The 20542-nt window shown below is 38.3% G+C and overlaps 1 protein-coding gene across 1 annotated transcript in view; it reads left to right on the top strand.

The window, feature by feature from the left end:
* Positions 1-19258, top strand: part of LOC126458593 (G protein-activated inward rectifier potassium channel 3-like) — a 109078-nt gene extending 89820 nt beyond the window's left edge. The window contains exons 5-6 of the mRNA XM_050095737.1: positions 1017-1142; positions 18439-19258. Of these exons, the coding sequence (XP_049951694.1) occupies positions 1017-1123 (107 nt within the window). The 3' untranslated portion in view covers positions 1124-1142; positions 18439-19258. The remainder of the gene's footprint in view (positions 1-1016; positions 1143-18438) is intronic.
* Positions 19259-20542: the final 1284 nt, after the last annotated feature.

Here is a 20542-nt window from a genome sequence, read left to right as displayed (position 1 = left end):
TCTTGAAAATGATGAGTTCCCAAGCAAATGTGGACAATGACACTTTTCATCTTTTGGGAAAAGTCACCTGACACACAACATGCATATGGATGAAGACAATCCACATGCAAGTGCCTAATACATCTGGGATTCTGTGAAATTTAACATGCACTACGCCAGTCTATGGACCCTTCTTCTTCACTGAAAACACTGATAGTGGTATCACCTATTTCAACATGCTGCAATTGTGGCTCATGCCCCAAAGTAAAACAGATAGCAAGGGTTTTTTCTTTCACCAAGATGGAGCCCCTCCACATTCCCACAAATGTGTAAGAGGTTACCTGAATGAGACTTTGCCATGTCTCTGGATAGACTGTGCTGCAGTCACTGACCTGCCACCACTTGAGTGGCCACCACTCACTTGCAATTTTTTTGTTGTGTAGTTGCATCAAGGATAGGATTTTGTACCACTCCTACCACAGAACTTTGAAGACTTGCAGCAGTTGTTCTTACCATCACTCCTGATATGCTGGGTTGGATATGAGCAGAACAGGACTATTTATTAGACATGTGCCATGTGATGAAGGGTATACACATGGAACACTTATAAACTTTGTTAACAAGAAGATACTTTGAGTGTTTGTTTTTCATGAACTGAAGCACCTGTCATGTTGTTCTTTTGAGGTTTTCCACATAAAATGACTCTGTACAAACATTTGTAGAATCTGCATCTCAAACATACATTGATCTTAATATGTTTACAAAATGTGAAACACAACATATTATATTTCTTCATCATATTAACACTGTTTCAAGTTGCTTACTGTGGTTATATAAAGTGTAAATTGCTTTCTGCTTACTTAAAAATTTAAATGCAGTTAATGCAGCATTTAATATTGCATCAAGTTTCAGATTATACTTATGTTTGTAACTTTGTGTTCCTGTGTATGTACTGTCCTGCTTATGCACTCAAGTAAGTTATGCTGCTCTTCCATCACTAATGTGTGTTTTGTGTATTACTGTTTGTTTGGCAACAGATAATGCGTTGAGTGTGCCTATGAATCCTTCCCTTCGCCGGGTCACCAGTGAGCCTAATACTGTGCACAGCCCTGCTGACATCAGAGAACAGTTGCTTTCACTGTAGCATACTTAGTTTGAACAAGGTGTGTGTCAATATGTCTGTTCCACTTGTAGAGTTATTCTTTGTATGCATAAAAAATACTCGCATACTAAAACCACTATTTACTTTTTGATAATGTAATTTATTTAATTGTGATAACAAATGGGTTGATAACAAAGTAATAAATTACCAAGCCATCAGCTGTGTCATAGGTAAAGTAAATTAGCACTTAACCCTTTTTTCATGTAGATGAGTGGTGAGTGTTAGATGTTCATTACCAAGCAAGGTAAGTACACACAGGGCAAAAAAGTTACAGTCTCTCTATTGCAGCTCCAACATGAGTCACTGGCTTACATAGTTTTTGCAACCATTACAGTTTCTATGGCTCTTATCTTTGAGACAAGGCCTCAGACTAGTATGGTTCCTATATGCTCTTGGAAAGCGCCTAAGGTCACTCAACACTAACTTCATCAGCATATATGCTGACTCTAGATAAGTCCATTAATGCCATAAAAATTGTTATTAAAAACTCCAGACTTCCATGGTTTCTGCAGCGAATAATTCATAAATAAGTAAATAAACTGAATTTTATAAAATGGGATAAAATAATAACGCACAACGTCACATGCAATTATCAACATAATTTATTCTAATTCCATCTATAATGTGTGTAGTCACACACACACACACACACACACGCACACACGCACACACACATACACACACACACACACACACACACACACACACACACACAAACACACACACACACTGACCTCCTTTGGTCATACTTGCTTAGGTTTTCTTTAATAAAGACAAGGCCCTTATAGACTCATGGGCTAGACACCATCATTATATTAACCTGTTTAAAATAATTTCTAAATAGTTCTCATGGGCTAAATCCTGCACTGCATCTTATAGCCTCCTTTTGCCATTAAACATTAATTTTGAGTCTAAAGAGTTACAACATAATTTAGATGGCAGTGAAAGAGTTCATAATATGTATATAACAGGAGTTCTGTACTGACACATCCCCTCAGCTTTTACAGCAAGTAGTTGAGATGTTAGTCTGCCATAGATTTTCCCAAGTGGGTATCCAAGCTAATATAAAATAGTTAAAATCCTTTGGTTTGACTGTTTTCTTATAATGACTGGAACCATTAGACTGAACATAATATCTTTAGTTTTACTGTCACTTTTATATAGTACATTAGCCTGAAATATTTATCCATTGCTATCAGCATACTGTGATGTACATTTTTAAGCTTGGTACCGCACGTAATGAGTGTTGTGTCATGTGCATACTGCACTGTATAACATGGTACAGTTGAGGATAAATCATTCACATAAATTATCACCAGAAACATCAAATAACGGATCTCTGAAGTACATCCTTTGCAAATGAAAGAGAATCTCTTGTGATTATTTATCTTCAGTAACTGTTTCCTGTTTCAAATAAGTCTGCATTAAGGCATTTTAAGCATAGAGCACTCTCCCCTACTCTATACTGGCATTTTTGGTCAGAGACTACATCAAATGCCTTCCTTGGATCCAATGGCGTTGCACAGATTATCTCTTTATTTTCAAAACAACTGTGTACTTTTACTATTACACAGCTCAACTGCTTTGACTGTAGAAAGGATGGTCCTCCATCTATTACATTGTGATGAGCTAATTGTAAGTATATTATTAGATTTAAAATATTGGTTCATTTATTTATGTAATCATCTCCAATATTATAGGTATATGTGAAATAGATTGATAATTATCCAGAGATGGCATGCCTGTTTTCTTAAGAATTTGTTTAGCTACAGATATTTTCAAACATTCTGGATTATTGTCTTCATTTAATATTTTATTAATTATTTTAATCAGTGGATCTACTTATTATTTTTAGTGCATTTTATAATATTATTTGAGGGGCCATAGTAATTCTTTACTCTAGATTTTCTGAACTTAGCTACTGAGTCATTGAATAACTTCTACAGTATGCAAGTCCAGCAAAAGCTATCTCTTAGTATATTGTTTGTGGCTGGTAGTGGTGCCTCTCACTTACTTACATCTTTAAAGACTTTGTCATCTGACAGTGGACTGGCCAAATGTGTTTCTTTTATGTTTATTTTTATAGATCACTTGCTACGCATTTTGCTGCCTGGATTGGAGATCTATTTCACAAACATTTCCTTGTTAGCATTGCTATACTTAGACCTATAATGATATAATAGTCTTATGAATCCTATTTTACTTAGTTGTGAGGTGAACTCCTTCTTTACATTTTGTGGTTTAGTACAGCAGCGTTGCTTGAATAATTCCCTGTAACTTTTAGGATGTAAGAATTTTTTGTTTGATTAATTAACATCTATATTGTGGGTTATTATTTTATTCCATTTTATTGAATTCAGTTCATTTATATATGAATCATTGATTTCAGAATTAGTCTGGAATTTTTAGTAATAATTTTTATGGCTCTATGGACTTGTCCAAAGTCAGTGTAAATGTATAGGAACCACTCATAGTCCAAGGCCTTGTCTTGAAGATATAGGCCCACAGAAAACTGCAATGATTACAAAAACAATTTAGGTCAGTGACGCATGTGGTTTTGGCTCCAATTCATAAACAGCATTACAATTCAGAGCTCTTTTTGTATCATGAAGGTAACGCAAAGAGAGGGGCCAATGAAGTTTGCAACATGTTGTTCAGACTCATAAATGACTCTTATCTTCAACAGTAAAAAATTTCTTTATCTTTCCTCTGATGGTTGTCTTGGACAAAACTGCAACCACACAATGATTTGATTTTGTCTTGGGTCTCATTGACTGAGGGCACTTCAACAAGATAATGCATTACTCTTCTATTAGAGACTATTCCTTTCTTCCCAGATGTTGAGATTCTGGTTCAATACAGAAATAAAACTAAAGAAAAATGACAATATATATAGGTCAGAAAAGTATAAAGTCATAATCATTTGCTGACTTACTAGTGATAAAATTAAAAACTCACAAGTATTTTTTTTAAATGGATGGAAAAGACAAGTGTAAGAAATGTTTTTTAACCAAATAATCGCTAGGAATGCCATTGCTGACTAAAAAAGTTAAAATTTTTCCAAGTAAATGATGGCAATTGTAACTGTTAGCCTGTTCATTTCAAAGTACCACTTGCACCCTACATCTTCAATTATTTCTAGGATATATTCCAGTGTGTGTCTTCCCTTACATAAAAACCCTCTAAAGATCTCTCTAGAACCATATAAGTTATTCCCTGACGTCTCCTCCATGTCATATCATTATGCCCTTTGTTCTTGTCAGTGTTTGCCATATGTTGCTTTATTTGCCAATTCTGTGGCCAACCTCATCTTTCCTTACTTTTTCAGTCAACATAATTTTCAACGTCCTTCTATAGTGGCACATCTCAAATGCTTTGATTCTTTTCTTTCCCAGTTTTTCCACACCATACAGTGTGTGTATATTCTCAGACATTTCTTACAATGCTTGATATTACCAGACGTCTCTTGGCCAGAAATGTCCTCATTGCCTGTTCTAAACTGCTTCTTATGTCCTTGCTTCATCTGTCATGTTATTTTGTGTTGTGCTGTATGAAAATAGACTCACGGGCACAACGGTGGGTTCCTTGGTTTGCTCTGGGAGGAGGTTGAGTGGAAATATAACACATAAAGTATTAGTTCACTTTATTATACTATAGAGATGAAGATTTACTTAACTTTGTACAATTCACTTCCACAGGAGTGTTCTGAGTAGTTAGAACTATCTCTGAATATTAAAATATCACTTGATATGGACAAATTTACAAGACTCGTCACTTGAAGAATATCTAACAATGTTCACCTTTGCATTATGCCTAAGATATTAAAAACTGGTGGTCTACCTAAGACAAATGTCATTGTATTGATTGTGGACTGCAAACTGGGCCAAGCATTCTTCTGCTCTGCAATAAGTAGATCATTGATAGCAGCGGCATAGTGATGCCGTAGGAGGTGTGGCTACACTGGCGTTGCTCATCTGGCGATGCAGCATGCGAGGACTATACTCTTCTGTGGCTTCGTTCCAAAGTACCCACCTTGCTCTGGTACTCCATTCTTTGGACAACACTACATTCCCTTCCCCCCCCCCCCCCCCCCCGCCCCGCCCCCCCCCCCCCCCCCCTCCCGATGGCAGCTCTCTAACTGCACCCCGGTATCCACCTTGTGGGTGACCTGGAACACAGGCTGAAAAACCAGTCACAGGCTGGATGCCCACGTACAGAGGAGCAGGTGCTGTGGTCCGTTGAACACCAAACTGACCTTCTGGTGTGGTATGATGACCTTCCATGGGCAGACTGTCTGTGGACATTGGTTCAGGCTGTGAGATTGGTGCCGACATTGGTGGCGATGGGATGGCGTCCTTTGTGGGTGCCACAGTGGATGTACCAGTCATGAATGGCAGAAAGATGGAAGTGACAACTGGTGTGGACCACAGTGACATGCTTGGTCCACGAACAAACATGCTGTGCCAGAATCAATGACATACTCAGAAGTGCACCGGAGCAGGTTTTGGCGGTGCTGCAATAGTCCTGCAGAGCCTTAGATGATGTAAAAAGAACATCCAGTGGCTTTTGTAATTACTCCATGCTCCCAGCACTGTTCCTTTCAAAGAACTTTGTAGGAGACTTCATCCTGCGGCTGAAATGTTGTCTGACCTTGCAGAACAGATTGCTATCGTGGCAGGCACAGAAGATGCAAGAGGATACAGTGACTATGACCATATAACAATACCACTGGCAACTTCTTGTTAGGCAGCAAGGAGTGGTTAAATGACATGAAAATTTTTGGTGCCTGTTCCCTCGTGCAGGAGGCATGGAATTTCTCCATGTGACTTTTGAATGTACGAGAGAACCATTCAGCTTCACCATTAGACCGTGGATCAAAAGCTGCAGTTGTCACATAGTGTATGCCATTTGCAGCACATGACTTTTGGAAATTGGTTGACATGCACTGTGGTCTATTGTCTGAAACAATGACCTCTGGAAGACCTTTAAGACAAAAAATGGAAGACAAATCTGAAACAGTACTTGCAGTAGTTTTGGATGTCATGGACAACAAAAGGGAAGTTATTATAAGTGTCTACCACTAACAGGCATTGTGTGTTCCAGAACGGACCTACAAACTCATATGAATCTGTTGCCACAATCCAAACAGACATGGCCACTCAAAACAACATTGTAGTAGAACTGATTGATGTTCTGCACAAACTTTGCAACAAGATGCTGCTTGCTCAGTCTGAGCATCCATGCCCTGCCAAGTACAATAATATCAGATGAGTACTTTTGCATGGATTACACACCAATAATCTTTGCACAGTAAGAAAATAAAAATTCCTGCTGGAGGAAGTGAGGAATCACAACATGCTCATCATTGTTCTCTGTATGCAACAGCAGAACACCTGACTGTGTGGGTAGCGTGTGACAATGTGATAAATAGTGATGCACCGTTGGTTGGGGAATTACTTCCAATCTGTGTGGCCACCCATGGCACACATATTACAAAATAACCTGAAGAGCTGCATCAGAAGCACTTGCTGTGTGGCAACACACTGAAAACCAAGAGGAAAATTTTAAGATTTTCAAAATCCTGAGAATCAATTTGAAAATGAGATTCCTCAAATGAATCAAGCACTAATTGGTAACCAAGGCAACAAGTCAGTGTTCAAATGTTGAGCAGTGAGCCTGTACAAAAAGTCATACTGGTAATTGGACAATATCAGAGCCCAGCATTGCAATTTTTGATGCATCGTTAGTTATCATGACAGGCTCAGCTGAATCAAAATGAATCAAACATCAACAAATATGTTCTGGCATTCTTTGGATCACACAAAAGAAACATTTTCACAGCACAGCTGGTTTAGCAATGCAGTAATATGTGCAACATTATGAATAAATTTTATATAATAGGTGAGCTTCCCCATGACTGATTGGAGCTGCTTAATGTTACAGGATTAACCTTTACTTTAAAATTAGCACACTGACATAAACTGCTTGGGACAGGCTGTGTGCGAAAAAATCACAGCCCCAGATTGTTCTTCACTGTAATTGATGCTTCAAACTCTTTAGCCCATCCTAAACCTGTTTCAAACAGTTCCTTTTACTTACTACACAAGTCACAACCATTAGTGTGAGGCACGCTGATTTGTAACACATTATCTCACATGCACAGTTTGGACAAATCAAATAAACTTAACTGAAAAATGTTTCCACTATTTCTGGAATTGTGTACATGAAACAAAACACATTTTTTCACTCTATAAAAAGTTGCAGGTAAACCACACATGCTAAGGACTGGAATTTCTCATCTGTTGTAGGTAGACAAAATAGAAATAGGTTGCTGTAGCAGTGGGCTATCAATTCTGTCATAAGTGTCTTTATTAATTAGGGAAACAGAAGGACCTGTGTTCATCTATAACATAAGTGTCTATTGTTACACTTGTAATGGAATAAAAAGTTTGTTACCCTGCCTGCATGTTGCAATGGAAGATTTTGCAATGCAGAAGTGAGAGGTTTGCCCTGTGCCATTGTTAATGGCTTCACCACAACCGTAAACACCTATTGACAGCTGTGCGGCAGCTGCACGTTCACCCAGTCGTGGCTCTTTGCTGAGACTAGGTTGCCACATAGAAACATTGTCTGAATGTGACCTTGCCATCTGCACTGGTGGCATTTTGCACCATGAAAAGGTCAAGCTTTCTGGTCACCTTTCAAAAAGCACTCACAACAAGACTTCCTCACAGAATTTTGTTGCACATGTCATGTACCACAAGATTGATAGTTTTTACTTCTAAGCTTCCTCTTTGTCTGAATCCAATTTTTAACCACTTTAACACTTTCACATACTTTAGACTGTGTGAATTGTGCACTGTGGACAACAGACATACATGGAGCCTCAAAATCAACCTCTGTTAAGTTTGCAATAGTTTGAGATTCTACAACAGACAGAACTGTTTTTAACAGGATGTGTTAGTTTTAGAATTGCAGCATGAATGTATGCATTTGATATATTCTGTGTGGTTGAATCACGTAACATGAAATCACTCTAATTGATTCCGCAAGAACACTTACACTTCCAATGCCTTGAGAGACCTCTGAGTTTGGCAGTCCATTGTGTTTTAGTGTTTGAGCAGGCTTCTGCTTGACATGAAAAAAATTTAAACATGGCTGCTGTGACAAGGATTTGGTCATCATTATGACCATTGAATACTTTAATGATGTTGTCATAGTTGACTGATTCGGGACTAGTGTCTAGATACAATTTTACTCACAGACAGTAGACACTGACTCCCATCATCGACAAAAAAGAGCATTGTGTCCCATATCTGTTATGGTACAAGAAGCAAATGAGCCTCCAGTTGTGTCTGATGTTCTGACCATTCTTCTTTCTGACTATGGTATTGACAAAATTTAAGTGCAGCAAATGGTAGCGATGCTGTTGCACGAGAGAGTAGAGATATCAGTGGCTGGCATTCAATCTGGTACACCTGAAACTGAGTGATTTCAGTGAAAGACATTTCCTGTAGTGGCTCACAAATGGTGAAACACTTGATATGTTAAACAAAATTCAAGAACAGAAAGCTGGCAACACTAGGCAGTTAAAGAGCGTGCACTCTCTTACTCTGTAACCATGCAGCAAGTGATGCAAGGATAGTTTACAACCAGCATCATTGCCATGTATTGTGCCATATGAAAATACACTCACCAGCACAATGATGGGTTGTTTGGTTTGCTCCAAGAGATTAAGTGGAACTGTAACATATAAAATATTAATTCCCTTTATTGCAATTTAGAAATGAAAATTTACTTTGTACAATCCATTTACACAGGAATGTTCTGAGTGTTTGCAACTGTCTCTCAATATTAAAGTCTCACTTCATACAGACAAATTTACAAGGCTCTTCAACTGAAGAATATCTGCCAATGTTCACCTTAATGTTGTGCCTGTGGCATTAACACACTAGTGGTCTATCTAAGACAATGCCGTCATTCTGATCATTGAGTGTGACATGGGTCAAGCATTGCTCTGCTCAGCCATAAATGGACCACTGATTGCTGTGGTGTAATGAAGCAATGAAGCTCTAGGAGGCACAGCTACAGTGGCATTGCTCATTCATTAGTGTGGCATACAGGGACCATACTCTTCTGTAGTTTCATTGCAAGGTGCCAACCTTGCCCTGGCACCCCATTCTTCAGATATCATAGTTTGCTTCCAAGATAGCAGATTTCCTTAGCTTTGTAAGCACCAATTTTGATGTTAAGTTTATCACTAATCCCATTTCTAATATTCTTCATTACTTTCTTTGTTTTACTCTCAGTCCATATTCTGTACATATTAGACTCTTTGTTCTGTTCGACATATCCTGTAATTCTTCTTCACTTTAACTGAGGATATCAACATATTCAGCAGACCTTATCATTGTTATCCTTTCATCCAGAATTTTAATCACACTCTTGAATCTTTCTTATATTTCATCATTGCTTCTTCACTGAACTTATTTAACAGCAGATGAGAAAGGCTACATCTCTGTCTTACATGCTTTTTAATCTGAGTGCTTTGTTCTTGATCTTCCATTCTTATTGTTCCATATTGGTTCTTGTGCTGATTATATATTATCTATCTTTCCCTATAGCTTGCACCTACTTTTCTCTGAATTTTGAACACCTTGCACAATTTGACACTGTTAACCACTTTTTCCAGTTCTATAAATCCTATGAATGTGTCTTGATTTTTCTTAAGTTCTGCTTCTGTTATCGATTGAAACATCAGAACACATTCCTACATGTAGTTAACATGTTGACTGCCACTAGGGTACCAGTGGACACAACAGAGTTTCATGCTGATGGCATGTGCATGTCGGGAGCCAAAAACTCCATTCTGCTTAGTAGAGTACATCTTTGGATGGTGTGTTAGTAATACAATCACGGTCCCATGCAACTTGTTGCTATAACACGTACCTCGGATGAACATGGCCTGTAAGTGCGACCTTGGGTTGGTGAGACAATATCAGTTCAGCTCTGGTCAGAGTTGTGATTTCTTGCAGTACCACTACCTGTAGATTTTTCGCAGTCCATTTCCATTACCATAATCAACATAATCATTGTCATAGACATAGCTGCCACTATCAGATGTGTCCACAAACACATCTTCTTCATCATAAAACTCATAGTACTAGATCACCTACATCAAAATCAGGGTCTTCGAACATCCTCAGTTATTCTTCGTCTGTAAAACCAGTCGTATTTATATGTTTACTATGTCATGCCACTCCACTGGTTGACAGTATGGAATCCATCTGAGCTAAGACCATTTATGCTCACCTTAGATGATAAAGCAGATATCACTGTTCATATCAAAATATAAATTAGAAGTTAACTTTATAATATATGTGGAGCAGTGTTATTTCGTAAGAATAAGTAATAAGAAGTCTGCTGAAGGTAAAATTGCAAAAACCAAAATTGGACAAGATGCTACAACTGTTTTCCTGTATCCCAGTGTCAACTCGATCAAGAAATACAAATCAGTGCACAGTACTGCATAGTGTACTAAAGAGAGTGGAGTGAGTGGCCTCTGGAATGTACATGGCATCAGGCATAAGGCTCTGCTGTGTCTGCAGCCTCATGGCAGTCAATGTGCTAAGTTGATTGTGCTATAGTTCTTGTGCGTATCTGTCCTGGCTAGCTTGAAACCATGTGGTGATATTTTTCCCAAAGTCTGTTGGTATATCTTTGAACTCGTAGATTCTACACACGAACTTGTTTGCCACTTTGTCAATGATTTCGGAAATTCCAAAGGAACTTTATTTATCCCTTCTGCCTTATTTGATAAAATTCTGACTCTAATATGGATCCCCTATGACTTTTATAATTATTTTCATTTTTTTCTGTCACATTATCAGGTAAGCCTTCCCCCATCATAAAGGCCTTCAATGCACTTTTTCCACTTATCCACTCTTCCCCTCTGCAATTAATACTGAAATTCCCATTCCACACTGAATGTTCATGCTCCTGCTTTTAATTTTGCTGAAGATTGTTCTGACTTTGCTATATGCTGTGTCAGTCCTTCTGGCAACCATTTCTTTTTCAATTTCTTCAGATTTTTTTCTGTAGTCAATTTCATCTTGGCTTCCCTGTGTTTTCTATTTATTTCATTCTTAAGTGACTCATATTTCTGTATTCCTTAATTTCCCTAAATGTTATTGTACTTCCCTCTTTCATCAATCAGTTGAATTATTTCTTCTGTTACCCACGGTTTCTTTGGAGTTATCTTCCTTTTACCTATGTTTACTAACAAAGAGATAGAGGGGCTAGCTAGTACTTACCTCAGCTCAGTACAGCCGATAGATTCACAAAACAGAACAGAAAATTTACATTCCTAGCTTTTGGAACTTTGTTTCTTCATCAGGGAAGAGAGAGGGGAAAAAAGGGAAGAAGGGAAAGTGGATTCAGTTACTCACAACCCAGGTTATGAAGCAACAGGAAAAGGTAGACAGGGAGGGTAGCAAGGATGGAGGCATGGTTGTCAGATATATCTTTGGCTTCCCTCTGACAACCATGCCTCCATCCTTGCTACCCTCCCTGTTTACCTTCCCCTGTTGCTTCATAACCTGGGTTGTGAGTAACTGAATCCACTTACCCTTCTTCCCTTTTTTCCCCTCTCTCCTCCCTGATGAAGGAACGAAGTTCCGAAAGCTAGGAATGTAAATTTTCTGTTCTGTTTTGTGTATCTATCAGCTGTACTGAGCTCAGGTAAGTACTGGCCAGCCCCTCTATCTCTTTGTTAGTATTTGTTTCACATCTTAATTTGAGATTTTCCGTTAATCATTTTTACCTATGTTTGTCTGTTCAACTTCCATGAAAGCCCTTTTTGGAGACATCCATTCCTTTTCAATTGAGCTATCTGCGGTGATATTCATTATCACAGTATCTATAGCCTCAAAGAACACACTCAAACACACACACACAGATGAAGAAATTATGTTGTATGAATGTAGGCCTGGAAATGTTTTGTTTCCATGTTACAATTCATTTTCTTCAACTCATTGACCATGGGAAAGACACACAAATGGAATACACCAGCATACCACATGCAACTCTTTCTCAAAGCAGATGTTCAATATGACTTCCATGGTCATTCATACATGCATCAACCCATCGTTGTAGTGAATCTCAGATGCGCTCATGTATCCCGAGAGTATGTCAAATTGTTTCGCAGCCTTCCATAATATGGGCATGGAGACTCTCAACATCTTGTATTGGGGTTCCATATACAAGAGCTTTCAAATGCCCTCACAAATAGAAGTCCAGTGGGCATAGGTCCAGAGAGCATGGAGGCCAGGCAATTGGTCCATCTGTACCTATCCATCCATCACCGAATCTGTTATTTAGAAGTCGACAGACATTAACACTAAAATGAGGAGGTGCCCCATTGTGTATGAAGTTCATGTTTTATCGCACAGCTAAAGGTACATCAGCTAGTAGAACAGATAGAACATTCTCTATGAAATTATGATAACTTTGTCGATTGAGCCTGGGTGGAGAAAATGAGAGGGCCTACCAAACAGTCATTAACAATGTTGCATGGCAACAGGGACATTTAAAACAAAACTCTGGCAGTACACAACATAGCCAGACGTAATCAAGAGTGCAAGTTCCCCATGATTCTAATGTTCTGTTCTTGTGTGTTTCCCATGATTAATGAGTTGGAGAAAACATGTTGTAACATGGAAACAAAGCATTTCCAGATTCATGTTCATATAACATAATTTCTTCATCTACATGTGAGGGATGTGTCCTGTAATTTTTGCCAAATATTTTTGTTAAACGGATCCATCATTGTCTCTTGAGAGTGCAATCTGATTTGTGTAAGTAGCAAACTTGGCTGGAGTGTGTAGCAAAGACGAAGAGGTGTTGGGGGAAGGAGAAAGGGACAAACAGTAGAAAACTGGTTTTCATGTAGACTTTGCTTCCTTGCTTAGAATTCAGCATAGCATTATGTATTGTGATGCAGTGGTGTTTAACAAGGTCCTATCCAACATAAAGCAAGAAATTGGAAATCCCTAACAATTCAAAACAAAATTAAAAACATACCTCCACAATTATTTATTCTACAAATTACGTGATTATTTGGAGTCAGAGACTAAAAATTCCTGATGGTCACATGACAAGTAACAATGTTTGCTGCAAATCTATGTCAATCATAGTAGTGTACTGTGAACAGTTCACTTTAGTAACAAATGTAAGTGCATATTTTATGTGAAAAATACCAAAGTAATCAAGTAAATATTAAGCTATGAATGGAAGATATACAGCAGCTATTTTTTAAAGTAGTGGCTCTTTCCAATTTAACAGGGTACATTTAGAGAGTATTATCACAAATAATATGGTATTAAACAATATAGTGGCAGGCCAGGGCTCAAAACCCAAACCTTGCCTTTTGTAGGCAGTTTTCTTGCTGACTATGATACCCACGTATGACTAATCATGCAGCCACACAACTTCACTTCTGTCAGTCCCACTCTCCTACTTTCACAAAAGTATTACAATGTATCTTTAATCCATGGGAGAGTGTCACAGAGATACTGAAGGAACTGAATTGAAAAACTTGAAGATAAACGTAAACTATCCCGAGAAAGTCTGTTAACAAAGTTTCAAGAACTGGCTCTAAATGGTGACTCTAGGAATACACTACAATCCCCTTTGTATCACATAGAGATCATGAGAATAAGACTAGAATAATTACTGCATGCACAGAGGCGTTCAATCATTCTTCCCGCACTCCATACATGACTGGAACAGGAAGAAACTCTAATAACTGGTACAACGGGACATACCCTCTGCCATGCACCTCATGGTGGTTTGCAGAGAATTTGTGTAGATTTAGATGTAGATCTTGCTGATTAATGCTCCTGAAGGGTTGTTTCCAGAATTAATCTTTCATCTTCATCAGAGAGTGTACTGTTTTGAAACTTCCTAGCAGATTGCAACTGTGCTTAAGCAGGACTCAATTCTAGAACCTTGTCTTTCACCAATTATTTATTTCTTTTTGTGGTAGATGCCAATAATTTGGGGATATTGTTCTTCCAAGTTCGTGTTGAATATGGTAGCCAATGCACTGAACTTTCCATACTTAATTCTTACAGCTATTACCTCATCCCAATTTTCAAATGACAAGACAATAGGAAACTGTTTCCACGTAGCGAATTTATCTTTATAATTTGGCTGTGATGATATGTAACACCTAGGTCTTCAGATACATTATGTGAATCACCATTTTTATTTGTTACTGCATGGCCTATTGTTAAAGTAACTATTGTTGCACATGTAATTCTTAATAAGACATGATAATTACTTAATATGCCTTGAAAAATATAGGATGTAATGTAACAATATTATGAAAAGGATAGTTGCTATTCGCCATACAGCAGAGATACTGAGTCACAGATAGGCACAACAACAAGAAAACTGTTAGAAAGTGAGCTTTCAACCAATGAGGCCTTGATCAGAAACAGACAACACACACATAAACACTCATACAAATGCAACTCACACACACATGAGCACAGTCTCTGGCTGCTGAGGCCACACTCAGCAGTCACAGACTGGTCACGTGTGTGCGAGTGTGTGTCTTTAAGTATGTTGTCTATTTCTGATGATGCCCTTGTTGACCAAAAGCTCACTTTCTGACAGTCCTCTTGTTGTTGTGCCTATTTGCGACTCCGCTATGTGGTGAGTAACAACTGTCCTTTTCATAATATTGTTGATGTGTTTTGAAAAATTTTAGTGTTAATAATAGATGTGCTTGTGTTAACATTTATATTTCATAATTACGGCCTTATTTATTACAATATTTATCTTTTATAACAGTTGCTACTTGGTAAAGAACACCTGATTACCTCCTTTGGTTTAATGGGACATATATGCAATGATTAATCTGTTGAGCTTACTATTTTTTCCTGATAGCTCTGCTGCCAATATTTCAAAGTTTAAATTTTCTTTACATGCGATGAGATGAGATGTGACCAAATTGTGCCTAACTTATCACAAATACAAGGATGACACTGTTTGAAAGCTGTTCTACAACAAAAAAATTTTAATTCATATAATGGTAAAACTGAAAATGAAATTTAATCTTTCTTGCATCAACATTCAGTAATACACATAAAAGAAGCATCTGGTGATTGAAAAACAGGGTCTAAGTACTACACTGAAACACCAAAGAAACTGGTGTAGGCATGCATATTCAAATAAAAAGATATGTAAACAGGCAGAATATGGTGCTATGGTTGGCAACGCCTATATAAAACAACAAGTATCTGGTGCAGTTGTTAAATCAATTACTGCTGCTACGATGGCAGATTATCAAGATTTAAGTGAGTTTGAATGTGGTGTTATAGTCGGTGCATGAGTGATGGGACATGGCATCTCTGAGGTAGCAATGAAGTGGAGATTTTTCTATATGACCAATTCACGAGCGTATCATGAATATCAGGAATCTGGTAAAACATCAAATTTCCAATATCACTGCAGCTGGAAAAATATCCTGCAAGAACAGGACCAATGATGAATGAAGAGAATCATTCAACATCACAGAAGTGCAACCCTTCTACAAATTGCAGCAGATTTCAATGCTGGGCCATCAACAAGTGTCAGTGTTGTGGTTGGCAGGAGAGCCAACACTGTGTTACTAGAGGAAGCCGAAAGGCACGCGTTTTAGCTCACGCAGGCTGGCATGAGGTCTGGAACAGGACAAGGAAATTAGAATTTAGAAAAAACAGACGTAGCTGGTGGAATACTTAACTTTAATCCATTAATGGTGAACGTAGCTCTTGACGGTACATTATTCACAGTATCAATAGTAACTGGTAATGGCGCCTTGCTAGGTCGTAGCAAATGACGTAGCTGAAGGCTATGCTAATTATCGTCTCGGCAAATGAGAGCGTATTTTGTCAGTGAACCATCGCTAGCAAAGTTGGTTGTACGACTGGGTCGAGTGCTAGGAAGTCTCTCTAGACCTGCCATGTGGCGGCACTCGGTCTGCAATCACTGATAGTGGCGACACGCGGGTCTGACGTACACTAACGGACCGCGGCCAATTTAAAGGCTACCACCTAGCAAGTGTAGTGTCTGGCAGTGACACCACAGTCAGCATGCGAACCATTCAACGAAACATCATCAATATGGGCTTTTGTAGCTGAAGGCCTACTCTCACGTACCCTTGATGACTGCACAAGACAAAGCTTTATGCCTCACCTGGGCCCTTCAACATAAACATTGTACTGCTGATGATAGGAAACATGTTGCCTGGTCAAACGAGTCTCATTTCAAATTGTATCAAGTGGACAGACGTGTACATGCATGGAGACAACCTCATGAATCCATGGACCCTGCATGTCAGCAGGGGATTGTTCAAGCTGGTGGGGGCTCTGCAGTGGTGTGAGGCATGTGCAGTTGGAGTGATATGTCTAGATATGACTCTGACATGTGAGACATACAATCCTGTCTGATCACCTGCATCCATTCATGTCCATTGTGCATTCTGAAGGACTTGGGCAATTCTAGCAGGACAATGTGACATCCCACACATCAATAATTGCTACAGAGTGGCTCCAGGAACACTCTTCTGAATTTAAACACTTCCGCTGACCACTAAACTCCACAGACATTAACATTATTGAGCGTATCTGCGATGCCTTGCATTGTGCTGTTCAGAAGAGACCTCCACCCCCTCATACTCGTACAGATTTATGGACAGCCCTGCAGGATTCATAGTGTCAGTTCCCTCCAGCACTACTTCAGACATTAGTCAAATCCATGCCACATAGTGTTGTGCCACTTCTGTGTGCTCATGGGACCCTACTTGATATTAGGCAGGTGTACCAGTTTCTTTGCCTCTTCTGTATATATTTAATTGCAAACACATTGTACATTCTGGTGACAATGATTAAACAATTTACTGCTTTACCTTCTGCTTCAACTCTGAATGGTAAACTTCCAGTTGCCCTCCACTTTTGATTAGTTGATGGAAGAACATAGATTCTGATCCTATCCTAACTATCCATTTTTGCCCTGCCTTCAACTGTATATGCTAATTAGTTTCCATGTATTCAGTAATCCCAAAAACCCTTACATGTTGACTGATATAGGTTTTATTATCCTACTGTAGATCTACCGATTGCCATCTCTCAGTGTGCTTCGTAGCCCATGAACCGTCACTTAGCCATGTGCTACAGTTCACACTGAACAGTCACTTTCTTTAAGGAAGTTTATCTTATTAAGTTTAAAATGTCTGAAATAACCTTCAGTAGCTTATTACACTGTAGTCTGGTGCATGAGTGATGGTGGTTCGCACAGGTGGAGGTGTGGATGGGGAGTGCTGCTGGTTTCAAGAGACAGCTATGGTACACGAATTAATGTGTTCACATGTAAATGTGTTTTGTGCCTGAAGAATCTGTGTATCCCACAAATTATGCCTCTCAGTTGCTTATGTAGAATTTGTCACTTACCATCACCATCAGTGACATTAATTTACAACAAATGGAATAACAATTCACTAAATAACTTGATGTGATGAAGTTTAATGGTTGCACTGGCTATGGCATCTACTACAGAGCATTCAGAACACTACAGAATGCTCACTAGCTGTTGGAGAATAAATGACGTAGTTGCACAGAATGAGCCTAAACTCATTGTTACTGGCTCCAGCTGTAGTGGCTTAAAGTCACATGCAAATACTGAAAGTCCATTAGCTTCATCAAACAGTCATTCCTTATCTTTCATAGCAATTATGGATGATATTTTGTGTTCTGTGAGGTATCTGATGAAGCGGTCCCATAAAACTCTGTTTTGCATTGTCTGGATATCTGATCACATAGTGTGTAGGGAATGAAAAAAATGAATATAAAATATTCGGTTGTTCACAGGGTTAAAGCTAAGCTTTAACAACAGATTCAGGGCAGTAAATCTACTGAAAACACAAAAACTGGAGAAAAATGTTGAGTGGTTTCCATTTATCTATGAAGTCTCTATCAATTGTCTGCAGGATATCAAAAACTGGCACCAAGTCAGCACTATTCATAAATATCTTTATCATTGAAACATAAATTTAACTGATTTAACCAATAATCATTTATATCAACAATGTTTTAGCCAAAGGGGCTACTCAAATAAAAAAATAAAAACAACACTAAAAAATTCTCAGATAAAAATAGTTAATGTATTTAGCATGAATTTCACTGTTGCAGAAATTCAGTCATTCACAATTTATTGATTCATAGCATATTAATTATGTGAACTTTTTTCTTCAGCATCAAGACTCAGTGACCTTGGAAGCAGTTTGTACTCTTCTCAGCAACATTTACTACCAGACGAGCAAAGGAACAGTAAAACTGCAGTGGTGTGCTCACAGAAAACACCTTTATTGGATGTCCCAGACTCAATAGATATTAACAACTTATCTATTGTAAACACACTTGATGAAACTGTTGTCTGACAACAGTAGACAGATTTTTTATAGCAGAAAATAAGGATTTCTTATGCCAAGAACTGATGGACTACATTAACAAGCCTTGAAAATAACTGATCTGAAAAAAGAAGTTTTGAACAAATTTGTTTAAATGAAACATTCTACCTCTAATTTATTTGAATGGAACACACTGTGCAAGGGCCGGCCAGATTCACCTACTGCTCACAATCACCCACAAGTTCACAATCACCATCAAGTTTTTGCACTTGAAATTCAACATTTTCTTTATTAAAGATGGTTTTATTAAATCCAATGAAAGAGAAAATAGTTTAATAGTGACTCTTTCCAGAAGTAGCAGAATTTGCTCCTTCAGAACTAGTCATAAATAAAAACTGATTTCGAAATTACAGATTGTTTTACGCCAATAGTTAACTTTTCTGGTGACCTTTTCTAATGTGCTTAAAACTATAGCTGTGACCATAACAATCAAAGTTTACATTTTTGTGCTGTATACTGTGATTCAGTAACTCAGCATCAAAAATTTATATTAACTGGTAAAATGTGACTATGAAAAGAATAATGTGACCAAAATAAATGGTTGTACATGTAATTTTTCAGTGAGAAGAAAGAAAATATAAGTAATGGAAGCAATAAAGCGAGTATTTACAAACTGTTTTGTAGCTCTGTATTATTGAATTATTTGTCTTTCACCTGATTATCTCCTGCAAACCAATTTGTGATTTTGCCTCAAAATAAACAGAAGCTTTGAACAAAGTGGGAGCAAATTTGCATTTAATTGGGTTGGGATAAAGTGAGTATTGCCTGACTATCTGTATTTGATCCACTGTTTTTCTTAATTACTAGTCACAGATCATTGATGTCTGACAGACAATTTTTTTAAAATGTATCTGCATGTGACATGTGTATTGTGAAAGATATAGAATGTAATATAAATAATAAGCCAAATAGTATAATGCAGAACTGCAACAAATAGCTGCAAAGAGATCACTGCTTAACTGCAGACTTAACATACAGCATATGGTTACTGGCACAACTTATATATTCACAGATCAAAACAGCAAACGAGCTACCAAAGCAACAACCAAACACGTAACAAGCTTGGTTGTGTCTTCTGTTTTGGTTGCCAACATTATATTGCTCTGCAGAAGACAATTACAAACACTAATGTAACTGCTGTCACTCATTTCCATCATATGCTTTGTTTCTTCATGTCGATTTGTCTTATAAATATGCAAAAGAATATCTACAGCTAATAGAGAGAATGGGCTGCTGAGTGATAAGCTATTATGGTCCTGCATGACAAACTCAGAACTGTAGGTTAACAGAAAACATGTAAAGGAACTCAGTACCAAATAGCAGAGCTGTTGCTGCCACTGCCATATTAGCATGTGGGCAATGGCAAACTGACATCACCCCTTTCTGTGCCTAACTGTCAATCACTTAGTTATCCCGATCCAGGTACAGAAGGAATATTTTTGTGGTGTCACCACCAGACACCACACTTGCTAGGTGGTAGCCTTTAAATCATCCGCGGTCCGTTAGTATACGTCGGACCTACGTGTCGCCACTGTCAGTGATTGCAGACCGAGCGCCGCCACACTGCAGGTCTAGTCTAGAGAGACTCCCTATCACTCGCCCCAGTTGCGATGGTTCACTGACTGCATCCGCTCTCACTTGCAGAGAAGACAGTTTAGCATAGCCTTCAGCTACGTCATTTGCTACGACCTAGCAAGGCGCCATATTCAGTTACTATGTCTTCTGAACCGATAATCCATCCACACATATTGTGTCTGTATATGTGTGGATGGATATGTGTGTGTGCGAGTGTATACCCGTCCTTTTTTCCCCCTAAGGTAAGTCTTTCCGCTCCCGGGATTGGAATGACTCCTTACCCTCTCCCTTAAAACCCACTTCCTTTCGTCTTT

This window comes from Schistocerca serialis, chromosome 2 (genome assembly GCF_023864345.2).
Source record: "Schistocerca serialis cubense isolate TAMUIC-IGC-003099 chromosome 2, iqSchSeri2.2, whole genome shotgun sequence".
In the NCBI taxonomy this organism is placed as follows: domain Eukaryota; kingdom Metazoa; phylum Arthropoda; class Insecta; order Orthoptera; family Acrididae; genus Schistocerca; species Schistocerca serialis.
The sequence above is the reverse complement of the archived record's forward strand: the minus strand, read 5'-3'. Positions and strand labels throughout refer to the sequence as shown.